The sequence below is a fragment of the Mchenga conophoros genome, linkage group LG5 (genome assembly GCF_057382185.1).
Source record: "Mchenga conophoros isolate Kocher_MC1m ecotype Shallow Benthic linkage group LG5, M_conophoros_male_GT1.1, whole genome shotgun sequence".
Taxonomy (NCBI): domain Eukaryota; kingdom Metazoa; phylum Chordata; class Actinopteri; order Cichliformes; family Cichlidae; genus Mchenga; species Mchenga conophoros.
Genome location: NC_140530.1, coordinates 37,407,324 through 37,429,217, shown reverse-complemented (window position 1 = coordinate 37,429,217; position 21,894 = coordinate 37,407,324). Strand labels below are relative to the sequence as shown.

General features: G+C 43.9%; 1 protein-coding gene across 1 annotated transcript; it reads left to right on the top strand.

Annotated features, from left to right (window-relative positions):
- The first annotated feature begins 2,671 nt into the window (after positions 1 to 2,671).
- LOC146575078 (odorant receptor 131-2-like) lies at positions 2,672 to 4,110 on the top strand. Its single transcript, XM_085275683.1, has 2 exons — positions 2,672 to 2,818; positions 3,283 to 4,110. The coding sequence occupies exons 1-2, from the start codon at positions 2,672 to 2,674 to the stop codon at positions 4,108 to 4,110; spliced, it is 975 nt and encodes a 324-aa protein (XP_085131809.1).
- The last annotated feature ends 17,784 nt before the right edge of the window (positions 4,111 to 21,894 follow it).

The following is a 21,894-nucleotide window of genomic DNA, read 5'->3' as shown; positions in this document are numbered from 1 at the left end:
GGTGAACCCATTGTGAAACATAGCCCCACCCTATCGAGTGACTTACTGAGATCAAATGGCCCAGGATGTGAGTGGGCATTAAGGCATTTGGGCCATTCTCAAAATTGGATTATAGATGGCAGAGAGTTGGTGTCGGAAGGCACACCTCTTTTCAAGAATAGTCATTCACGGTGGACATAGATGGGCTTTCCCTACATGTGTGTGTTCTTCCTTTTTCCCTTCTGCCACAGTCCCAGAGGGAACAGTCCTGATTACTCCAAGTTTGTGTTCCAGAGGGGAGTGGAAGTCAAAGAGTAGGTTCTGGTCCATGTGTGTGAACGACTTAAAGATCCAGACACTTTTCTTTTTAAGCTCCTTAAACTATGATGACCTGGATGACTGAGAACTTTCACAAACATATAAAGAGAGTTCAACATACCAAGAGTTTCCCCTCCATGTTCACATGAAAGACGTGGTCTTTCAGCATCTAACCAACCTAAATCCCAGCCCTGGCAGATCACCATGTACTAAATAGAAGTGAAGTAGTTACAGAATTGAAAAGGGGAGGAAGGGAGGGAGGTGCATGTAAACGAGAATGATAGCTTGCAGAACTGGGAGAACCTATACAGATGAAAGCCAGAAGGAGCGTGTTTGGAGGCGTGGTCCTGCTCCTGAAATTCCGATCCATAATCTCCAATTGTCTCAAGGGGCTCTATGTTTTAAGGTATAGACCAGGGGTCCCCAATCCCAGTCCACAAGGGCCGGTGTCCCTGCAGGTTTTAGATCTCACCCAGGGTCAACACACCTGAATCACATGATTAGTTCATTACCAGGCCTCTGGAGAACTTCAAGACGTGTCGAGAAGGTAATTTATCCATTTAAATCAGCTGTGGTGCATCAAGGACACATCTAAAACCTGCAGGGACACTGGCCCTCATGGACTGGAATTGGGGACCCCTGGTATAGACCCTACAATACAGCAAAAACAGGGAAAACCCCAACAATCAGATGACCCCCTATGAGCAAGCAATCTGGCAACAGTGGGAAGGTAAATAGTGCATAAACACAGTGAATTAAAAAAAATAAAAGAAGATGACGAATAGGTGACGAATTATGAATTTAGGACCCGTTTTAAAGTCCTTTTATTGGTTTTTAAACCTCTAAATGGTCTGGCACCTGTTTATTTGTCTGACTTGTTGAAGCCCCACGTCCCCACTCGTTCCCTTCGGTCAGCTGAGCAGTTGCTGCTTTCAGTCCCAAAGTCACGGCTGAAACTTGGAGGAGACCGAACGTTCTCTGTTGCAGCGCCGAAGCTTTGGAATAACCTTCCTCTCCATGTTAGACAGGCTACATCAGTGCCAGTTTTAAGTCTTTATTTAAAAAACCTATTTTTATTCCCTGGCTTTTAACTCTGTGGGTAACTGACTTTTTTAATTTTTTTTATTGCTATTTCTGGTTTTATTACTATGTGCATATTAGTATTGTACAGCACTTTGGTCTACCAGGTGTGTTTTTAAAGTGCTATATAAATAAATGATGATGATGATGTTTTTGAAAACATTTGTCTCATGGCATGAGGATTCAGGTAAAAGAGTACAAAACCACAAATATATCTAATAACGTTAAATCAGTAACAATTTGCACAGTGACACTGCACCAGTGGCATAAACATGCAAAGTCCAGTTTAATGACTCTGATTAGCAGACATGCCTGTTAAGATTTTTTTTTTTAAACAGGAGAAAAAGAAAATATTGTCACCCAACATACCGTGTTTATAAAGGGAGAAACTCCACACCAGGAATGAAACCTTTTTTTAAAGCAGACTGTAAAACTGTCCTTTCAGGAAGTTGAAGTGAGAGTCTGTGGGGATCAACTCATTTTTGATGTGGCTCCAGTTTTTTGTTTTTTCTTCTGTGTTGAATTTTTTTCTTCATCCTGGAACTTTTTGTGCACCAGAAGTGGGCAAATATGCAAAATAATGATGCAACCAAACAGACTAAACAACCAATCACTGCATATAACATCATTTGGGATTATCCAATCTAACTCCAAACCTCTTGGCGAGATGGAGGAAGCCGGCGTGCAAACACTGGCATCTATATAAATTCCTTGCACTCCCTACAATCTAATAGAGCATGTTGTTTGTGAGGGTAAGTACAATCTTTATTTAGTGTGTACTGTTACTGCATTACTGGACTGGAAATACTTTGCAGACTATAAATTACTGTGTTGTTGTTTGATATCCTTTTTTGCTATTTTCCATATTTGTTATATAATTTTAACTTTTTCTGGGGTTTTAATTTTAGATTTTTAGATTACAAGTGTTGTCTTGGCAGTTTTATTGCAGCAAACACTAAAGTGAAGACGTGTAATGAATGCAGTTTCCTGTAGTAACTTGTTTGGTGGAGGTTTGATTTTAACAAAGAAAGTAAAGAACATGTGAATGTGAGCAGTTGTGATTTGATAAAGTTTCAAGCTGTGTTTGAAACATCGAGTGTCTTTCACAGATCAATGCGCTGTACTGTAACAGCTCTTTTACTCATGAATGTTTGAACCTTTTCAATGCCACACAGTAACCTCCAACACCATCTGTGTGTGTGTGTGTGTGTGTGTGTGTGTGTGTGTGTGTGTGTGTGTGTGTGTGTGTGTGTGTGTGTGTCATTTCAGACTGGGAGGATTTGTCATGTCAGACATGAATTTGTCTTCAGTCAATTTCTCTTCCACTCTAACCTCGTATGAGGAGAATCCCTTCCTGACCAACTACATAGTAGCTGCAGCCCTCTGCATCACCATTAATTACATCAATGGCACCCTGATCCACACCTTCAGAAAATATCAGGTATAAACTCGTACATTGTTGTACAAATCATGAAAAAAGAGTAGTTTATCACTCTCACTGTGATTCATTTTCAGATTTTTCTATGTAAAAAACGACATTAGGAAATATTGATACAGTGTGCTTCTCTGCAAATAGTGTATTTTTATGCATCAAGGCATGCCTTTAAATCTAGTCTTTTACTCCGAATTATTGAAATAAAATAAAAATCATCTGCTTCTGGAAAACATGGAAGCTTTCTTTAAAGGTGTAAAATTTCAGGAAAATGTGATTAAATCAATATTAAGTAGTTCGAATAGTTAAAAATCCTTATTGTAATACTTTGTGTCAGTTATTGCTAACCGTAGAGTCTGCTTTCAGTACCATGGAGTGAAAATCTTTTCTTGCCCATTTGCAGAAACATCAAATTGCTTTAAAAGGAATCCTGTTTCCCTCACATGTGTGGATTCACTGTTTTTACTCTACAGATCTTACATTCAAACCCTCGTTACATTCTCTTCATCCACCTGGTGATCAATGACATGATGTGGCTTTTCCTGTCAACTCTTCTCCTCATCATCAGTTACGCCCTGCGCATCTTCTTCGTGCCTTACTGCATCATCCTGCTGATCATTTCCATCATCGTCTCCCACAACTCCCCATTAAATCTGGCTGGCATGGCAATCGAGTGTTACATCGCCGTCTGCATGCCTCTCCGTCACGGGCAGATCTGTACAGTCAAGAAAACCTACATTCTGATTGGTTTGATCTGGGCTGCCAGTGCACTCTCTATCCTCCCTGACCTGTTCATCCTCCTGGCTACAGAGCCTCTGCAGTTCTTTCACTCTAAAGTGAGATGCATTAGAGATTTCGTGTTCAGAAGCACATACAGCCAGAACAAGAGGGACGCTTCACACATTGTTTGTCTTGTCGTGGTCTGGCTCACACTCATATACACCTACGCTAGGATTATATTTGCAGCCAAGGGACTAACCGGTGACATCAAAAAAGCCAGAAACACTATTCTTCTTCATGGTTTTCAGGTGCTGCTACTTATGCTGAATTATCTGAGGAACATTTTTGAACGGAGCTTGTTTTTTTTATTCCCAAACCGGGAAAGTCAAATACGATTTGCTGCCTTTGTCATTGTCCAGATCATACCACGGTTTATAAGTCCCATCGTTTATGGACTGCGAGACCAGACGTTCAGGAAATATGTGAGAAGGTACCTCGTTTGCCGTGAGAGAGGAATCGCCCACCCAGAAAACACCACTACTAAAAAGGCCTCACTTAATGTTACATCTGCAACAGTATAAAACTTTATTATTAACTTAATTTGTGTTTTTTATGCTGCAAATAAATAAATAAATACTATTGCTTGATTTTATAAAGCATATTTCTTTTTTCCGGGGGGGGGGGGGGGGGGGGGGGCTTATAATTATTCAATGAAAAGAAAATATCCACTGGGATTAGTCAAGAAATTATGAAACATTTTTATAAATTCCATGTTAATGTGCAATGAAAACACTAAAAGTAAAGCAGAAAATACTCACCACCAGCCTTCAATGATCAGAGGTTAGTTTGGGGTTTACTGTGCATCATGCTTTGGTAATAAATAATAAATAAAGTCCTCTTAGGTCAGAATATGCTTCATTTTCTTCTCTTCTTCTTGGCCTTTTTATCTTAAAAATTAAGGATAATGAAAATTGCTGTGACTGATTCATATATTTTTAAGAAACTGTGACAAAGAGCATTCATGCTTCAGACTTGGCCTTTGTTGGGGGATTATACATGACTGGTCCCTTTACAGCAGGGGTGGGCAACTCCAGGCCTCGAGGGCCGTGTCCTGCAGGTTTCAGATCTCACACTGGGTCAACACACCTGAATCAAATGATTAGTTCATTACCAGGCCTCTGGAGAACTTCAAGAAATGTTGAAGAGGTAATTTAACCATTTAAATCAGCTGTGGTGGATCAAGGACACATCTAAAACCTGCAGGGACACCGGCCCTCATGGACTGGGATTGGGGACCCCTGGTATAGACCCTACAATACAGCAAAAACAGGGAAAACCCCAACAATCAGATGACCCCCTATGAGCAAGCAATCTGGCAACAGTGGGAAGGTAAATAGTGCATAAACACAGTGAATTAAAAAAAACTAAAGAAGATGAGTGGATGAGAAACTGAGTGCACTGTAAACAACGGTGCTGATTTGTGATTTGATACTAAGTGGTTTGACAAGGTTGTTCCCAAAATGAGTGCTGACTGTTCGCTACACAATCTCGGTGCTCGTTCACATTCTGGCTCGACTCGTCAGTTTATGGCATACAGGACAAGACATTGAGAAAGTACTTGAAAAGATACCAGCGTTATACACCAAAGTCTGACTCTGATAATTAACACCAAAACAACATCACTAGCTTTATTCTGTTTTAAAGACTGAGGTTCATCAGTCTTTCTTCATCTAATTATTGTTTTCTTCTGGATCCACCGAAACAGAAACAGCTTTAGGTGTAGCACATCTTCTTTTGAAATTTGTGTTTTTTGCCAGAAATATGTTTGTATGTTTCTAAACTGCCAATTACAGTAAACTAAAACCAACCAACCATTTCTGATCATCATTCATGTTCAAATGACGCTCATTTATGTCCTAACCAAATAAAGCCTTGCAGGCTCTTTATGTGCTTTGTTCTGAAGAGTGAAGGCAGATCAAATTTTTCCTACAGGTATGTCAAATGCACACTTATCCTGAGGTCGGGAAATGTTTTGATAGTAACGCATTTTGTAACACGTTTTGGTTTTTTATGCCACCAAAACATATTTGTAATGGGCTAAGTTTCCATTCAGCTTAAACACTCCCAAGAAAAACTCCAGGACGCAGACGGTTGAACTCCAGGAGTTTTTTACTGGGCACTTTTGTGAAACTGTAAACACAATACAATGAAATATATGAAATGTATTATAGATGCAATAAACTCAAAGCATCTGGCTAATTATCACAGCTTGACAGCCTAGCCGCACAGCTTATATGAGACACAATAAAGCTAACCGAATAACAGACAACAGTTCAAAACGCTTCACCGCTTAATTGTACAAAATGAATTATACTCACAGACTATGCCTTAGCAGAGGGAAAAGGATTAAACCTGTAACGGTGGAGCTAACGACTGCGTGAGCCCAAACACCAATATCCAGAACCACACGGTAAATTTACTTCCTGACTCCCAGCGTGCACTGCTCTCACGTTGTCATGGTTACGAAAATACACAAGTCGCTCTAAGCTGCGATAACAAGATAAAGAGAGCACATAAGAACGTATTTCTGGAGGCATAACACTCCCCGCTTGGGATCTTTAAAGAGCCCACATCAATTGGCGGAATCGGACTTTGGAGAAAGAAGCATTACTACTTCTGTAATGGGACGAGAGAATCCTCTTCTATTTCCATCCTTGACGACCTCCACTTCGACTCTCCGGACCAATCCGTCCTTCCCTGGAAAGGTTTTAGTGATGATGCCCATGGGCCACTCATTTCTCTCTGCCTGATTATCCTTTAAGAGAACTACGTCCCCTTCTTGAAGATTCGGCTGTTTCCCTTGCCACTTGTGCCGAAGTTGCAGTGTTTTGAGATATTCACGCCTCCATCTGTTCCAAAACATGTCTGCTAAGCCCTGAACTTGTTTCCACTCCTCTCTGAAAAGATCTGCTTCCTTGAACTTGCCTGACGGCAAAGGGGGCGTGGAACCTGTTTTAAAAGTGAGGAGCATTGCCGGTGTGAGGATGCAGGGCAACTCCGGGTCGGATGACACTGGGATAATCGGCCTTGCGTTCATAATTGCAGCTACCTCGGCCATAAGCGTGGTCAGAACCTCGTGTGTCAGGTGAGACTTTCTCTGTTCGAGCAGCATGCAGTCCAGGATACGGCGGGCGATGCCGATCATCCTCTCCCATGCGCCGCCCATATGAGATGCATGGGGTGGGTTAAACACCCAGGTGCAGCTCTGTTTGCTGAGGTACTTCTCCACCCTGTCAAACCCTGGGCCTTCCTTGTCCATCCCCAGCTCACGGGAGGCGCCGACGAAGTTAGTTCCGCAGTCCGAGCGTATCTGCTCCTCAAGGCGTTAATAAAGCTGCTAGCACTCATGGCTTCGATCACCTCAATGTGCACTGCCCTGGAACACATACACGAGAACATCACCGCCCATCGCTTGGAGTTCGAGACTCCTCCTCTTGTGCGGCGTGAAACGACGTCCCATGGTCCAAAGACATCGACACCTACGTAGGTGAAGGGAGGTGCTACTTGTAGCCGTTCTACCGGCAGGGCTGCCATCTGTTGATGTTCGGTCTTCCCTCTCAGTTTCCTACAAATGATGCATCTGTAAAGCAGACTGCTGATACAGCGTTTGGCTCCCACGAGCCAAAACCCTGCAGCCCGAATGGCACCCTCAGTAAAATGTCTCCCTTGGTGTTTTACTGCTTCGTGATAGTAGGACACGAGCAGAGTGGCGAGGTGATGCCGGCCGGGAATGATGATGGGATGAGTCTCGTTCATGCCTAAGCCTGACTGCTCGATCCGACCTCCTACCCTAAGTATTCAATCCTGGTCCATAATGGGGTGCAATCTCCACAAGCTGCTAGAAGATGGTATGTTGATTCCCGAGTTGATGCACTTGAGCTCTTCTGTGTAGCACTCACCCTGGACACTCTTTACAATGCACACTTCGGCTCTCAGCAACTCCTCTTCTGTAGGACGACAAATGTGCCAACCTCGACATTCACTCTGCGTCGAGCGAGCGAAGGAGCTAGCTACGTGGATCAAATGTGCGATGGCTGCACGGAGTGCGCTGAACTTGGAGAAGCGTTCAAAGCGTTGAGGGCGTACCACACCTTTGGCAACATGGGTGAGTTTCGTCGTCACCTGTGGACGCACTTCGGCGTCAATGTCGGGGTCGACAAGATTGTACGTCTCTTGAAGCTCGGATGGATGCCCTGATGCGTCGCAGAGAAAGGCTGGTCCTTTGAGCCATGGTGTGCTGCTGAGCAGGGCTGATGCTACAGTTCTTGACCCAACGTCAGCTGGGTTGAGATGCGTTGGGACGTACTTCCACTGGCCGGGACAAGGTGACTGTAGGATTCGTTGGACCCTGTTGTGTACATAAACATAAAATCTCCTTGACCGGTTGTAGATGTACCCCAGTACAACTTTGCTATCTGTGTAGTAGGTGATGTTGTCAAACGTTGTGTCCATCTCTGCAACTATCATCTCGGCGATCTCGACAGCGAGCACGGCAGCGCAAAGTTCAAGTCTAGGGATAGTTAAGCCAGGTTGGGGAGCCAACTTTGCCTTCCCAAAGACAAAGCCAATCTCGGTCTGTCCCTGGTTGCTAGTTACCCTGATGTAGGCTACGGCTGCTATTGCTTTGACCGATGCATCGGCGAAGACACAGAGTTCCCTCCTTAGGGCACCTGTGGTGGAGAGGGACGTATACGGGCGTGGTATTTGGAGCCCCTCCAGGTCTTGGAGAGACTGTTTCCAACTAATCCACTCGACCTCCATGTCTTTGGGAAGGGGTGCGTCCCAATCCTCCGCTTGCAAGGTGAGTTCTCTGAGTATCCGTTTTCCGTCAACTGTGATAGGTGCGAGGAACCCTAGGGGGTCGTATAGGCTGTTCACAGTCGAGAGTACCCCTCTGCGGGTGAACGGCTTCTGATCGATCTCGATCTGGAACGTGAAGGTGTCCGTGCGCATGTTCCAGAACAGTCCCAGGCTACGCTGGATAGGCAGATCATCAATGAAGAGATCTAGGCCGTTGAAATCCTGAGAGTGATCCTGGGGGGGGAATGCTCTGATGACCGCAGAGCGATTTGATGCAACCTTGTGCAGCCTGAGGTTGGAAGCCGCAAGCATCTTCTGTGCTCGTTGGAGAACTGCGATGCCTTCTTCTTCTGTGCTGAAGGACTTTAAGGCATCGTCGACATAGAAATCGCGGTCGATGAATCTCCTGGCATCGCTGCCGTAGTCGGCCTCTGCTGCCTTAGCCGCCCGCCGCAAGCAATACACCGAACAGGGGCAAGTACCAACGCTCCTGACCAGGTTGCAGGGGAGGGGCAGCTTCTGCGTGCGCCTTCTTGAGCATCTTCTCCATAAACTCTAGGAAGTCGGCTTTCATCCGTGGTCGTTTTTCCAGTGAGCGCCGAAGTGAGACGAGGCGTTCGAGAGCCTGTTTCCTGTTGTTGGGGAGTCGCCGTCTCGGTGACCTAAACGGCAAAGGTGCGACCCAACTGTTGGAGCTGTCCTGGCAACACTCGGCTTCCATTATTCTCAGAAACTCTAGATCTTCCATGGATGGAGCAAGTTTGTGGTCGTTGGGAGTGCGAGCGAAGACAGTTTGCCCCAAATTGTCTCCAATTAGCATCGTCGAGGTTATCGCTGGATGATGTTGATAGTCACGTGCTTGTTCAAACACCTCTGTCACTTTGATCTGGTTGTTACATGGCTGGAGATGACTTGTACGACCATTCCCTAGAACGGCTGTTTTGTAGCTTCTCACCTCCAGTGGTCTGTGAGCACCTCCGAGGCACACATCCCTGACAATGACCCACCCCAGGTCGAGCCTTTGGGCGAAGGGGGCATCTCCTGGGGCACTTATCTGCTCTCGGACCTTGTGGACCCGTAAGATATCTCTGCCCAGTAAGAGAAGAATGTTGGCGTCTGGATCCGGAGGTGGTATCTTGTCGGCGATGCATTTTAGGTGGGCATGATGGTAGGTTGCACCGGGGGTGGGAATCTCCGCGCGGACATTATGGATTTGGTTGCACTCGAGGAGTGTAGGCAGAGAAATACTCAATTTCTCACCCAATGGCTCTACGGTGTAGCCGCTGGCTCTCCTCCCCGATGTCTCCGTACGTCCCGTGCAGGTCTTTAGTGTGTATGAGTACGAGCGCCCAGAGATCTTGAAGGCTTCGAAGAACTCTGACCGCGCGAGAGAGCGATTACTCTGCTCATCCAATATAGCGTACATTCTCTTGGCTTCCCCTCTGCGTCCGTTTGGGAACACCCTGACGAGACAGATCTTAGCACACGCTCTGGCACTCAGACCTTCCCCACATACCTGTGTGCACGTTGACTTGACCTCCTGGTTATCCGCTTTGTCCTCTTCCCCGCTATCCTCTGAGGTGGAGGGGAACGACTTGGGTTTCCAGGTAGGTGGGTGGGGGTGGAGAGCTGTTGCGTGAGCAGCGCTCCCACACTCAGTACATGTTATCTCGGCTGTGCAGTTCTTTGCAAAATGTTCTGTTGACGAGCAACAGCGAAAGCAGACGTAGTGTTCTTTCAGAAGCTGTTTGCGATCGTCTAAGCTCTTCTCACGGAAACCTCTGCATTTCCTCAGAGGATGGGGCTTTTTGTGCAGTGTTTATTCTGGTCGATGCGTTCCCTGCTTTCTTTAGACTCAGACTTGGCAGTGCCTGAGACCTGTGTCTTGTGGGTGTGAACGGACGTCTTCGTGGGCCTCTCCCATTTATTCCTTCTCTCGGCTGGAGGGCTTGGCATGAAGAGGTTGAAACTTGGGTCCGTACGTGCTTTCGCCTCGGTGCGGATAAAGTTCACCAACACGGAGAAAGGTGGGAAGCTGACGAAATGTTCTTGTTTGTATCTCGTCCCGTGGTATAGCCACTTTTCTTGTATGCTGTATGGAAGTTTCTCGATGATGGGCTTAATTCCTCTGGAGGTATCCAAGTATGACATGCCTGCGAGGTAGCCATCTTCCTTGGCGGCTTGTAGCTCTGACAACAGGTCGGCTAGATCCCGGAGCCTCCGTGGATCCTTTGTTGTGAGCTTTGGAAAGCTTTCTAGTTTGCTGAACAGAGCTTGTTCGACGGCTTCTGGCGAGCCATATACTTCGTCGAGGCGCCCCCATGCCGAGCACAGTCCAGTAGTTGGATTCCTGATGTTGACCACCTTAATTCTTCTTACCTGTTCTGCTGACTCCTTTCCCAGGTGTTTGGTTAGGAGGTCGAGTTCTTCTGCGGCAGACAGGTCTAGATTGGCGGTGGCGTTCTGGAACGATGTTTTCCAGGCCCAGTAATTTATCGGCTGGTCGTCATATGTGGTGAGACCTGAAGTCACCAAGTGGTTGCGAGCAAGATATCTGATGAGGCCATTGGTTGTAGAATGGTCGTGGTCACCTCTGTAAGGCATCCCATGAACGGGCTGGTGCGCGGGAGACGTAAAATCCTGCTTAGGGTTCTGCTGCAGAAGTGTTCCGCTAAGTTGGGGGGTTGGAGGGGGGTAGAAGGGCGATTTAGAGCTCTGTCGTAACGGTGCATCGCTTTTCCAAGGGCCCTGAAGAGCTTGGTGAGGCGTAATAGCAGCAGAAGCGGCAGCTTGGGTCTGACCCGCGTTATGTGGGTGGGTGGCTGGTCCAGCAGGTGGAAGGTTATCTTCTGTAGCCGGTAGACCCTTGTTGCAGAGGCTGGCCTGCTCGGAGATAAAGGCAGCCACGCGCTGGTCTTTGATAGACTGGGAGACCGGGCTGTTAACTTCGCTGCGTACTTCGAGACCCATGTCTTGTAGACCAGCTACTAGGGAGTTCGCCTCTGCAACAGCGGCATCCCTTTCCTTTTCATCGATTAATGCATCAAGGCTGGCTTGAATACGTGCTTGCTCCACTTTAAGCTCGATTTCCCTTTTTGAATGTGCCGCTCTAGCTTGCGCGGCTTCGGCCTTCGCTTTTGCCATGGCGATGGCTATGCTGATTTTTGAGCCAGACGATGTACTAGATGAGCGACTGCTCCTTGAGCGTACACACTCTGACTGGTTATCTCCATTTCCTTTGTCGGCATTGCTACGTTGTGATATTGCGTGTCGTTGGGTCTCCGGTATCGGGAGAGGAAGGCTGTAGCGAAGTTCTCCAAAGGCTGTAGTAGAAGCCGCTTATCTCTTGGTAAAGGGTAGCTCCGTATGGTGGCGATCCTCGTATGCCCTGTTAGCTGCGTTGCAGTCTTTTCACTGTAATGGGCTAAGTTTCCATTCAGCTTAAACACTCCCAAGAAAAACTCCAGGACGCAGACGGTTGAACTCCAGGAGTTTTTTACTGGGCACTTTTGTGAAACTGTAAACACAATACAATGAAATATATGAAATGTATTATAGATGCAATAAACTCAAAGCATCTGGCTAATTATCACAGCTTGACAGCCTAGCCGCACAGCTTATATGAGACACAATAAAGCTAACCGAATAACAGACAACAGTTCAAAACGCTTCACCGCTTAATTGTACAAAATGAATTATACTCACAGACTATACCTTAGCGGAGGGAAAAGGATTAAACCTGTAACGGTGGAGCTAACGACTGCGTGAGCCCACACACCAATATCCAGAACCACACGGTAAATTTACTTCCTGACTCCCAGCGTGCACTGCTCTCACGTTGTCATGGTTACGAAAATACACAAGTCGCTCTAAGCTGCGATAACAAGATAAAGAGAGCACATAAGAACGTATTTCTGGAGGCATAACAATATTTATTGATAATAACAATAGAAATAATATTTATAATAATAATAATAATAATAATAATAATAATAATAATAATAATAATAATGATGATGATCTGAAATATAAAAAGGTTTTTACGTCCACACAAGACATCATGATAAAGAAAAACACCTTCACAGTTATCAAAAATCTCAATCTGAGCACTTGAGAAGACTTGAAACAAAAGTTACTCAGCAACATGAAAACCAAACAAAAAGAGAGGCAACAAAGGAACCAGCAGCTCAGCTCGTAACTCGCACCTACTGTAATCAGTGGAACCTGTAAAAGTTTAGATAAGGCTAAATCAGCTGACATCCAGACCAAGGTACAAAATTATTTTGTCTTGTCTATTTTTTCCCCAAATCCCATAAGAACTGCCAGTTTTTTACTTTCACCTGAAAACCCACTGCATGTGGGGAAGAAACAAAATGAATAAGAATTTAAAAGAAAGTATAAGTTTAAGACATTGAGACCTAAAAAACACTCAATGATGAGCAAAACTGAAAACACCTCGAGGTAACGAATTATGAATTTAGGACCCGTTTTAAAGTCCTTTTATTGGTTTTTAAACCTCTAAATGGTCTGGCACCTGTTTATTTGTCTGACTTGTTGAAGCCCCACGTCCCCACTCGTTCCCTTCGGTCAGCTGAGCAGTTGCTGCTTTCGGTCCCAAAGTCACGGCTGAAACTTGGAGGAGACCGAACGTTCTCTGTTGCAGCGCCGATGCTTTGGAATAACCTTCCTCTCCATATTAGACAGGCTACATCAGTGCCAGTTTTAAGTCTTTATTAAAAACCTATTTTTATTCCCTGGCTTTTAACTCTGTGGGTAACTGACTTTTTTTTTTTATTGCTATTTCTGGTTTTATTACTATGTGCATATTAGTATTGTACAGCACTTTGGTCTACCAGGTGTGTTTTTAAAGTGCTATATAAATAAATGATGTTTTTGAAAACATTTGTCTCATGGCATGAGGATTCAGGTAAGAGAGTACAAAACCACAAAAATATCTAATAACGTTAAATCAGTAACAATTTGCACAGTGACACTGCACCAGTGGCATAAACATGCAAAGTCCAGTTTCATGACTCCGAGTAGCAGACATGCCTGTTAAGATTTTTTTTAAACAGGAGAAAAAGAAAATATTATCACCCAACATACCGTGTTTATAAAGGGAGAAACTCCACACCAGGAATGAAACCTTTTTTTAAAGCAGACTGTAAAACTGTCCTTTCAGGAAGTTGAAGTGAGAGTCTGTGGGGATCAACTCATTTTTTAATGTGGCTCCAGTTTTTTGCTTTTTCTTCTGTGTTGAATTTTTTTCTTCATCCTGGAACTTTTTGTGCACCAGAAGTGGGCAAATATGCAAAATAATGATGCAACCAAACAGACTAAACAACCAATCACTGCATATAACATCATTTGGGATTATCCAATCTAACTCCAAACCTCTTGGCGAGATGGAGGAAGCCAGCGTGCAAACACTGGCATCTATATAAATTCCTTGCACTCCCTACAATCTAATAGAGCATGTTGTTTGTGAGGGTAAGTACAATCTTTATTTAGTGTGTACTGTTACTGCATTACTGGACTGGAAATACTTTGCAGACTATAAATTACTGTGTTGTTGTTTGATATCCTTTTTTGCTGTTTTCCATATTTGTTATATAATTTTAACTTTTTCTGGGGTTTTAATTTTAGATTTTTAGATTACAAGTGTTGTCCTAGCAGTTTTATTGCAGCTAGAACTGAAGTGAAGAAGTGTAATGAATGCAGTTTCCTGTAGTCACTTGGATTTGTTTGGTGGAGGTTTGATTTTAACAAAGAAAGTAAAGAACATGTGAGCAGTTGTGATTTGATAAAGTTTCAAGCTGTGTTTGAAACATCGAGTGTCTTTCACAGATCAATGCGCTGTACTGTAACAGCTCTTTTACTCATGAATGTTTGAGCCTTTTCAATGCCACACAGTAACCTCCAACACCATCTCTCTCTCTCTCTCTCTGTGTGTGTGTGTGTGTGTGTGTGTGTGTGTGTGTGTGTGTGTGTGTGTCATTTCAGACTGGGAGGATTTGTCGTGTCAGACATGAATTTGTCTTCAGTCAATTTCTCTTCCACTCCAACCTCGTATGAGGAGAATCCCCTCCTGACCAACTACATAGTAGCTGCAGCCCTCTGCATCACCATTAATTACATCAATGGCACCCTGATCCACACCTTCAGAAAATATCAGGTATAAACTCGTACATTGTTGTACAAATCATGAAAAATTGTGATTATTATTACTGCAGCACAGGGCAGATCTTAAATGCAAACCCTTTCTGACTTTGTTTTGTTCTGCTTAAAGAAACGGATGCAGAGTTTTACCTGTTTTGAGTTTAATCTAATGGCAAAGCTCGTTCTTCTTTTTGTTTAAAAGGATAAAGATCAGTATTTGCTGCCTGACTGCATATGTATAGTAGTATTTTGTATTATATATTTATGCGTTCATGTTTTTGGTGTGCTGGTTTTGCTCTGAATCTTAAGTGATACATGAAAAAAGAGTAGTTTATCACTCTCACTGTGATTCATTTTCAGATTTTTCTATGTAAAAAACGACATTAGGAAATATTGATACAGTGTGCTTCTCTGCAAATAGTGTATTTTTATGCATCAAAGCATGCCTTTAAATCTAGTCTTTTACTCCGTATTATTGAAATAAAATAAAAATCATCTGCTTCTGAAAAACATGGAAGCTTTCTTTAAAGGTGTAAAATTTCAGGAAAATGTGATTAAATCAATATTAAGTAGTTCGAATAGTTAAAAATCCTTATTGTAATACTTTGTGTCAGTTATTGCTAACCGTAGAGTCTGCTTTCAGTACCATGTAGTGAAAATCTTTTCTTGCCCATTTGCAGAAACATCAAATTGCTTTAAAAGGAATCCTGTTTCCCTCACATGTGTGGATTCACTGTTTTTACTCTACAGATCTTACATTCAAACCCTCGTTACATTCTCTTCATCCACCTGGTGATCAATGACATGATGTGGCTTTTCCTGTCAACTCTTCTCCTCATCATCAGTTACGCCCTGCGCATCTTCTTCGTGCCTTACTGCATCATCCTGCTGATCATTTCCATCATCGTCACCCACAACTCCCCATTAAATCTGGCTGGCATGTCAATCGAGTGTTACATCGCCGTCTGCATGCCTCTCCGTCACGGGCAGATCTGTACAGTCAAGAAAACCTACATTCTGATTGGTTTGATCTGGGCTGCCAGTGCACTCTCTATCCTCCCTGACCTGTTCATCCTCCTGGCTACAGAGCCTCTGCAGTTCTTTCACTCTAAAGTGAGATGCGTTAGAGATTTTGTGTTCAGAAGCACATACAGCCTGAACAAGAGGGACGCTTCACACATTGTTTGTCTTGTCGTGGTCTGGCTCACACTCATATACACCTACGCTAGGATTATGTTTGCAGCCAAGGGACTAACCGGTGACATCAAAAAAGCCAGAAACACTATTCTTCTTCATGGTTTTCAGGTGCTGCTACTTATGCTGAATTATGTGAGGCCCATTTTTGAACAGAGCTTGTTTTTTTTATTCCCAAACCGGGAAAGTCCCATACGATTTGCTTCCTTTGTCATTGTCCAGATCATACCACGGTTTATAAGTCCCATCGTTTATGGACTGCGAGACCAGACGTTCAGGAAATATGTGAGAAGGTACCTCGTTTGCAGTGAGAGAGGAATCACCCACCCAGAAAACACCACTACTAAAAAGTCCTCACTTAATGTTACATCTGTGTGACGCCCACAAGTGTATGGTCACAATTGTAATTTTTTTGTGAATTGTTTTTGATGTAAAAGACCTGATTTTATGGTGGTATTGCACTTTTCATTTAGAGTTATGGACAATGTAATTGCGTGGCATTGCCACAAGGGGGAGATAGGGGTGAGTGCGATAGGCCGTTGCAACGCGTCTTGGCCTCAGACGAGGAAGAGCCTGCAGACCGAACGCAACTGATGTCTCCTGTCTCTGCTTTTCTGTTAAAAAAAAACAGTTTAAAGACAGACCCCATCGAAGGTCTGTAACATAATTTTGGTGGCCCGGCTGGGGATCAGCATGCTACGAGGGTGACTGCTGATTCTTTAATCAACGAACCAGAGACAGCCATCACAGGGCAGGCGTGTTGGAACAGCAGACGTGCAACTGAGGCAGCAGAGGGAACTGTGTCGAGGAGGGGAACCCCTGCTGGAGAGGTGACGGGCTGCGTGGTTGAGCTGACTGCACTGTGAGGAGTTGCTAGCCAAAGGACACACAATGGAGGACAGTGAAAGAAAAGAACTGGCTTGGCAGATCAGAAAGAGTCTTAATGCACTGACAGCAGAGGAACTCTTCCAGATTGCTACAAACATCACACCAGTACCTGATGTGGACCCCGCAAGTGTACGACGTGGTGATGAGGAAAGTTGTTTTGATTATGTTTGTGCTTATCTGCGCTGTAAGACATTGCTTGACTTAGAGGATCAGGGGTTTTCACACCTACTGTTGTTGAAAGATATTCATCTCATTGATAGTCGTACAGCTGAAGTATCTCACCTTGTAGTCTCAAAGGAAAATGTTGTTACTCTCACAACACTTAAGCACCCTGAACAGAGTGATGTACTTACTAGAGATGGACCGATCCGATATTACGTATCGGTATCGGTCTGATACTGACCTAAATTACTGGATCGGATATCGGAGAAAAATAAAAAATGTAATCCGATCCATTAAATATCACGAAAGCAGCTCAGAAAACTTGCGACATGCGGTAACTCACCTCAGAACGTTAGCACGTCGGAGCAGTATGCATCACGTGATAGAGCGGCTGTGGCATGCGGGACCTGTCGGTGGTCTGGATAGCATTTGGAGCTTCGCTAGCAACCCGGCATTTCATCTCCGACAAAGTTATCCCCGAGAGAAGTAAAGCAAGTGTGTAAGTCCATCTCTGAATGTTTGTAAAGCATTCCTGCGTTAAGCTTAACAAGCGACTGCCTCTCCTGCTGCTACTTCAATCATGAAACTGCTTAATGATCAGCTGATCGGCTTTTCTGTCTCTCTTGTTTGTTTTTGGCCCACTTTGCACCAGAAAGAGGAAACCAGTGGATAAACAACAGCAGCACGTTTAAGCTTGATAAGCTGTTGTTAGAATTTATTTAATATTACTTTCTACTCCAGGATCTTTTTCTACGTAGCTGACGGCTGTAACTGTGCAGGGGCGGATCTAGCAAAGTTTAGCCAGGGGGGCCGATAGGGCATTAACAGGGAAAAGGGGGCACAAAGACATACTTTTCTTTCTTATTCTCATTTAAAATGTCTAGCTTTTAATAAATAATTATCTGACACCCAAAGTTTTAATTTGATGTAAAATGAATAGAAGTCCATTACTGTATATAGTAACTATTAAGTCTAATATATATACCCTAGTAAGCTATACTACTTTTTCCTTTGGGAAGGTACCATCTGTGCAGTCTGCAGTTCTGCTGAAGAAAGATGTTGAATCTATTTAATATTTCTTGAAAAATAATTTATTTCTGTGCATTTTTTTCCACACTGCATCAAATTAAGGTTGATTACGTCGATTAAGCATCATGAGGTGGAGAGTGGGGGGGGGGTTTATAACATACAGGTATAACAGAATAGCTTTAGTGTAGTTGTTGTTTTAAACTTGAGTATGAACTTATACAAAATGCAGCAAGATATTTAAAAAAACAGTTTTGTTGATTAAAAAACACTATATCGGATTCATATCAGTATCGGCAGATATCCAAATTTATGATATCGTATCGGACATAAAAAAGTGGTATCGTGCCATCTCTAGTACTTACGTATGAAATGCTAAAGGCTAACTACGAGGCACTTGGTAAAAAGTTAGCAGATTTACAAGTGACATCCGCAACACAAGACACACCCACCCCCACTATTACACAGTCACTCCAGCCTCGAGCTGAGAGTGTGACAAACAGCCTCTCCACCACAGGCATGCGACAATCTAAGCCTGATCACATGTTTTCCCTAACAGACCTGCCATTTTTGCAACGCAGGGAGTTTAAAGTATATGGTGGTCAGGTTGGGGACATTGCATCTGACATTAGCTACCATGGACTGTGTAAGCAGATTGAGGAGGGGCTCAAGGTGAAGCACACAGAGGGAGAGATCATTCAAGGTGTGCTCCGTATTATCAAGCCTGGACAGTTTAAGGACATGTTGATCAGTAAAGATGACTTGACCCTCATTGAACTCAACAGCTTACTATGTTCACACCTGAGTGAGAAGGGTGGGAGTGAGTTATTTCAGGAATTGTTGAGCACTAAGCAACATGACTATGAAACTCCACAATAGTTCCTCTACAGGATGATTGGACTGAGGCAGAAAGTCATGTTTGCATCCAGGCAGGATAACATGGACGTTGCGTATGAGACACGTACGATCCAAAATGTGTTTCTACGCACCATTCATCAAGTTCTTCTACCAAAATATAGTGATATTCGTAATGAACTCAAGCCACTACTATCAGACTACAGTGTGTCAGATGAAGCCTTGATAAGGCAAGTGAACAAAGTGTCAAGTGAAGAGAGTGAGCGACAGCGAAGGCTGGGATATTCCACTCGACAAAAGGTAACACATGCTCATACTGCTCAACTTGAACCGGCTAAAGACACTGAAATGACTGACTGTAAATCTAAGAGTAAGAATAAAGTCATAGAAGAGCTGGCTGCAAAGGTGGAAACCCTGACCAAAGTGGTGGAGTCTCTCACAGCCAGTCAGGCTTGTGAACCCACTTGTCAGTGTGCACACCCAAAGCAGAAGCCCAGACAAACTGCAAAACAGTACGGCTGTCCCAAGTGTATTGAAAGCGGGGCCACTTCATGCACTCATTGTTTTATCTGTGGGGAGCAGTGTTGGTCAAGTTATTTGAAAAAAGTAATCAGTAACTAATTACTGATTACTTCCCCAAAAAAGTAATCCTGTTACTTTACTGATTACTTATTTTCAAAAGTAATTAATTACTTAGTTACTTAGTTACTTTTTAAAAACCCGATTTACAACCTGAAGAGGTGATAAAGTGATAGATCTTTCAGCCCAATTCTACTTTTTCTGCATAATCATCATACAAAATGTAATCAAATGGAAAGGTCTCTTTTTTTAACTTGTTTTATCAGTTTTAATCTTTTAACTTTATGCATCAAGCAAAAATGTAATTATATGCAACATTCTGACTTGAATAAATTAGTTTAACATTGAAACCTATTTTCTGCACATTCCAGCACATAAAATAAAATATTTTTTGTGTTTACACTCAGTCTTTCAAATAGATGCAAGTAAAACACAGCGGAAAATAAATAAAGTCAAAGACTCAGCGGTCTTGTTGCTCTATTTTCACCCGTAAAGCAGGACTAAGGTAGGCGGAGGTTTACCCTGGTGCAGGTGTGCCGCGGTCAGTTGAAGAATCCGCGAGTTTCTCTGTGAATTTCCCATTACGTCGTAGCTACTCTGTGCTTGCTCGGAAGTTTAGGGGGTTTTTTCGCTGTAAAAAGAAGTTTTCTTCCCACGCACAACGGACGCTAATGTTTTTGTCACTTTTTATGGGTTCAAACTCAAAATAAGGTCAGTACTTCCACGCTTTAAACGCTGCACGCTCATACTCTCTCCCACAATCGATATGTGATCCATTGTTGATCTGCACACAGCTGTTGTCACTAACAGCGCACTCGCTTACGTCACTGTCGTGAGACATTCTCGCAAAAAATCACGGTTTTAGTAAAGCAGTAACGCAGCGTTCCTACGGGAAACTAACGGTAATCTAATTACCGTTTTTGCAATAGTAATCCCTTACTTTACTCATTACTTGAAAAAAGTAATCAGATTACAGTAACACGTTACAAGTAACGCATTACTGCCCATCTGTGGGGAGACAGGTCACAGGGCAGTGGGATGTCTCAAACGAAGCCAACACAGAAGCTCTAGTTGGCCTTCTGCTGATATACATACTCCCAGAACCAGTGGACAGCCAGACCCAAAATCACGAGGTATGTGCTCAGAAGAGTTTGCTCATGTCAGAAGTAGTTGGGCGACCCTTCCAACGAAAAATGCAGACACAGGGACAAGTGAGAGAGTGGCACAGCTTGTTGGAAAAAAATGTAAAATCAAATGTTACATTCATAGCTTTGCAGTGGACTGTTTATTGGACACAGGTGCACAAGTGAGTCTCATTGATCGCCAGTGGGCAAAAACCTACCTCTCTGACCACAAACTCCGGCCACTGACAGAACTTATTGGAGATAAGGCTCTTAGTGTGCTTGGTGTTAATGGCCAGCCATTACCCTACGATGGCTGGGTGGGCGTGATGGTGAGTCTCCCAGAGAATAGTGACCCAAACTTGACTGTACAAGTCCCCTTTTTAGCAAGCAGTGTGCCCATGGACTGCCCCCTGATTGGTTTCAATGTAATTGAACAGCTAATACTGGGGCCAAATGCTAGTACAAACCTTATACCCACCATTGTGAGCCTCCTGCGCAGCGCAATGAACCTCCAGGATGACACAGCGACGGCACTGGTCAACTTCATCCAGACCAAGCTTACCAGTGATAACATGGTCAGCCAGAGTGTCCTAAAAGTGGGCCTGTATGATGTAGTAATCCCAGCTGGTCAAGTTAAGTATGTTAAGTGTAAAGTCTCCTCTACAGTTGACAGATCCAACCCCCTCGTGCTCTTTGAGCCAACTGAGAGCAACCCACAACTGCAACAGCTTGATGTTGGCAACAGCCTCCTCACAGTTTGTGATGCCAGAGTCCCATATGTCAAAGTACCTATTGGCAACCACACTAAGCACGATGTGACCCTCACCGGCAGAGCAGCCCTTGGAACTATTGAACCAATAGCAGGAGTTGTACAAACTGACTTGCCAAACCGCGGTGAGCCCAAAGTGAATCAAGATGTCGACTCTGATGTATCTCGAATACCCCAGCAGTGCGGTGAAGATCAAGCAACACAGGAATGGGATCCACCTGTTGATGTTAGCCACCTGACTGAAGACCAACAAACTGTTGCCAAGAAAATGTTAAGGGAAGAGTCAGGGGCTTTTGCACGTGATGAGAATGACATGGGGTGCATTCCCAGCTTGGAAATGACGATAACACTCAAAGACACAACCCCAATTCAGAAATCGTACACCTCAATTCCAAAACCCCTTTATAAGGAGGTTAAAGAGTATATTGAGGACCTCCTGGCAAGAGGATGGATTGTAAAGTCTAGATCTCCTTACTCTGCGCCAATAGTTTGTGTGCGGAAAAAGGATGGCTCCCTAAGACTCTGTATAGACTATCGTCTCCTGAACCAGCGCACAGTACCTGATCGCCACCCATTACCAAGAATCCAGGACCTCATTGACACCTTGGGAGGGTACAACTGGTTCTCCATTTTGGACCAGGGAAAAGCCTATCACCAGGGCTTTATAGCAGAAGGATCCCGCCATCTGACTGCATTCATCACCCCCTGGGGCCTTTACGAATGGGTGCGAATTCCCTTCGGTCTTAGTA